At 34.8% G+C, this 3656-nt stretch overlaps 1 protein-coding gene across 3 annotated transcripts in view; it reads right to left on the reverse strand.

The window, feature by feature from the left end:
* Window positions 1-3656, reverse strand: part of GNS (glucosamine (N-acetyl)-6-sulfatase) — a 45377-nt gene that overhangs the window by 19207 nt on the left and 22514 nt on the right. For all 3 annotated transcript variants that reach the window (XM_015820831.2, XM_015820838.2, XM_015820846.2), the window contains one exon: window positions 1340-1422. In XM_015820831.2, the coding sequence (XP_015676317.1) occupies window positions 1340-1422 (83 nt within the window). The remainder of the gene's footprint in view (window positions 1-1339; window positions 1423-3656) is intronic.

A 3656-nucleotide genomic window follows, 5' to 3' on the forward strand; every position in this document is an offset into this window, starting at 1 on the left:
ATCTGGATAAAAAAGAAATGGATTTGATGTTGAATTTGATAACTGCTGCAAGATTATTAGTAGCTCAATGTTGGAAAACGGAACGTTTGCCCACTATAGAAGATTGGGCATTTAAAGTTTCAAATTTAGCAGAAATGGCTAAGATTTCTGCCTACGTGAAGGATTACTCACAAGAAAGATATATTTTGGTTTGGAGAAGTTGGATAGATTATATTGAGAATAAATATGGAACCAAAAAGTTTTATTTGGTTTTTGAGTAAATTTTAGATTGTCAATGTAGGTTTTTTTTAAATAGTAATAAGATGTTATAATTATAGTGTTTAATATGTTTGTTTAGAAGAGAGTTAAAGGATGTTATAGAATTGTTAACTTAATAGTGATATAATGTAAGATAGAGTATACTTATTGTATTGTTAACCCTGTGATTGGCTCTGGGAAGTCGGGGGGGGAGGGAGGGGGGGAGGGAAGGGTGGGTTTCAGGGAGGAGGGGAGATATATTGCAAAACTTTTAAAAATTTTCAATTAAAAAAAAAGAAATTTTTATTTATTGCTAAAGAGCAACACACTAGCACATGCTGCCACATTTCACTATTTAGTTCTTCCATCAATGGAAGTAAGCAAATCATTGAAATAATTGAATTTTTTTTTTAATCCAGGATCTCCAGTTAGAAATGTTAATCCATTAATTAGATATAATCTGAAAACAGTATTTGTAAATAAGTTAAGTTTACATTTCTGACTTTGAGAACACAGGAATTTCAGTTTAGGCATAATGCTTGAATTGAATATCTGGCTAATTTCAAGTTACTTTATTCTGATTTCAGTCTAATACTTTCTAAAATTTCTGGACTTCCCAAACTACAAGGGAACCAAATTGCAGAAGGTTAGTTCACAGCAATCAAGTTGAATTAATAGGTCAATTGTCATAAAATGTTTTATAACATTTGCCAAATATCAATTCCATGGGAGTCATGTATTCTGAATTTCTGAATACATTCTGTATGTTATCTTATTTGAGGTACCTTGGCTCAAAAATTGTTGCCCTGTGATGTACCATTTCACCTGGGTAAAGATTAAAGACACAAGAGTTTTAGTAGTACATATATTGTAGGTTCTATTTTCCCCCTTGCAGCTGCTCTCTAGTTCAACAGACATGTTGAGATTATAATAATTTGGAGAACTTTTGTAAAGTTAGGGTGGATGACAGATTGCTAGTACTATTAGCTTTATACTTTCTAAAGCTAATTTCTATATCAAAGCAACAAATTGAAGTATGCATTTTCATACAAGGTTTTCTTCGATTTTGCAAAAACAAATTCCTATAAAATTTGTTTCCTACCTTTTCCTAAAAGCATCATCTAGAAATTGTACTGATGAATTAGTCATTGGAGTCTTTGCTTGTCTGATAAGCCAATGTTTGTCCTGTAAAAACATTGTTAAAAACATGAGAAAAATGTGCTTAATGTTTAATCAACATTATATACCGTAATTCTAGTTGAAAATAATGTGCAAATTTTATACATTTACTCAGAGGTAAATGGCACAGAATTCAGTGTGGCTTGCTCTCACTTATTAGGTACAGAAGAACTAGTCTATTTATTTAATGCAATTATTAATTTCAAGCAGCTTTTCCCAAATAAAAAACAGGCTGCCACATTTTGACATTTGACCAATTTCAATAGTTACTATTGCTTAATTTATAACCTCATACTTCAAAAGACCAAAGGAAAATTGAGCACCAGAATTTTTCATAAAGATACAGTGTGTTTTGCCAGTTGCTGTTGTACTAATGTTTCTTCTATAAAGAAACCTAAACTCAAACATTTTGATTTCTAAATGTTTTTTATTATTTTTAATTAATAAAATAATATTGTCTTAGTGCAAAGCAGGGCTTTTTTTGTCATAGAACGCCCAGAACGGAGTTCCGGCACCTTTTTTGGATGGAACCTTATAGGGTAGGCAAGGCAGGTTGTATGACGTGTGTGAATTCCGGCACCTTTTTTTTTTTTTTTTTTTTTACAAAAAAAGCACTGGTGCAAAGTCTTACTAGACAGGAAGTAACCAAAACACCAAATATTGCTAAAGCACAAGACCTTGAATAGAGGAATAAAAAAACCACTAGCCAATATAAAATTAATAGATATCTATATGCTTATATCATGAAGTAGTAGAGCATCATATGGCCTTCATTTTCATCTAGAATCAGAACAGAACGCACCAATCTAATCTGGAGTTGGTATTTTGTCAAAACAAAATGTGGATCATTGTTTGGTAACTATATACAACCCATTTTATTGCATAGTCCACACAGGTCAGCATATTTAAAAGAGGAATCTATCCAACCACAACTGAAAAATAAATATAATTTCAGGACAGTTTGCATCATCTTGTTAATAAATACCTTAATCTTATTTCTAATCTTCAAACGAGATATGCACATTTAAATTCTAATTAAATAACTGCATTTCTTACAATCTTATATATACTAAAAATGACCTTGGGTTTATCTATATTCTATATTATCTATATTCTATATTATCTATATTCTCAAATAAACAGGCAAAAGACGTCAGCAATAGAGTCAGATTTTTAAAACAAACAATTTAAAAGCATCTACCCTTACACATTGCCTTAGAAATGAGAAAGCTGAATCATGCTTTGGATTTTTGTTGTTGTTGTTAGTTGCGAAGTTGTCTCCGACCCATTGCAACCCCATGGACAATGTTCCTCCAGGTCTTCCTGTCCTCTACCATCTTCTGGAGTCCATTTAAGCTCACTCCTACTGCTTCAGTGACTCCATCAAGCTACCTCATTCTCTGTCATCCTGTTCTTCTATTGCCCTCAATCTTTCCCAGCATTAGGCTCTACTCCAGTGAGTCCTTCCTTCTCATTAGGTGGCCAAAGTATTTGAGTTTCAACTTCAGGATCTGGCCTTCTAAAGAGCAGTCAGGGTTGATCTCTTCTAGGGCTGACCGGTTTGAACGCCTTGCAGTCCAAGGGACTTGCAGGAGTCTTCTCCAGCACCATAGTTCAAAGGCCTCAATTCTTTGTTGCTCAGCCTTTCTTATGGTCCAACTTTCACATCCATACATTGCAACTGGGAAACCCATGGCCTTGACTATACGCACTTTTGTTGGCAGGGCGATGTCTCTGATTTTTAGTATGCTGTCTAGATTTGCCATAGCTTTCCTCCCCTGGAGCAAGCGTCTTTTAATTTCTTGGATGCAGTCCCCATCTCTTCAAGAAAACTGGCGATATGAAGGGAACGTTTCATGCAAAGATGCGCATGATAAAGGACCAAAATGGCAGGGACCTAACAGAGGCAGAAGAGATTAAGAAGAGGTGGCAAAACTACACAGAAGAACTATACAAGAACGAGCTTAACATCCCAGATAACCACAATGGGGTGGTCACTGATCTCGAGCCAGACATCCTAGAATGTGAAGTGAAATGGGCGTTAGGAAATCTGAGCAACAACAAAGCTAGTGGAGGTGACAGTATTCCAGCTGAGCTATTCAAAATCTTAAAAGACGATGCAGTAAAAGTGCTACACTCAATTTGCCAGCAAATTTGGAAAACTCAACAGTGGCCACAGGATTGGAAAAGGTCAGTTTACATTCCAATTCCAAAGAAAGGCAATGCCAAAGAATGTTCAA

The sequence above is a fragment of the Protobothrops mucrosquamatus genome, unplaced genomic scaffold (genome assembly GCF_001527695.2).
Source record: "Protobothrops mucrosquamatus isolate PMUCROS unplaced genomic scaffold, P.Mucros_1.0 scaffold_156, whole genome shotgun sequence".
Classification (NCBI taxonomy): Eukaryota; Metazoa; Chordata; class Lepidosauria; order Squamata; family Viperidae; genus Protobothrops; species Protobothrops mucrosquamatus.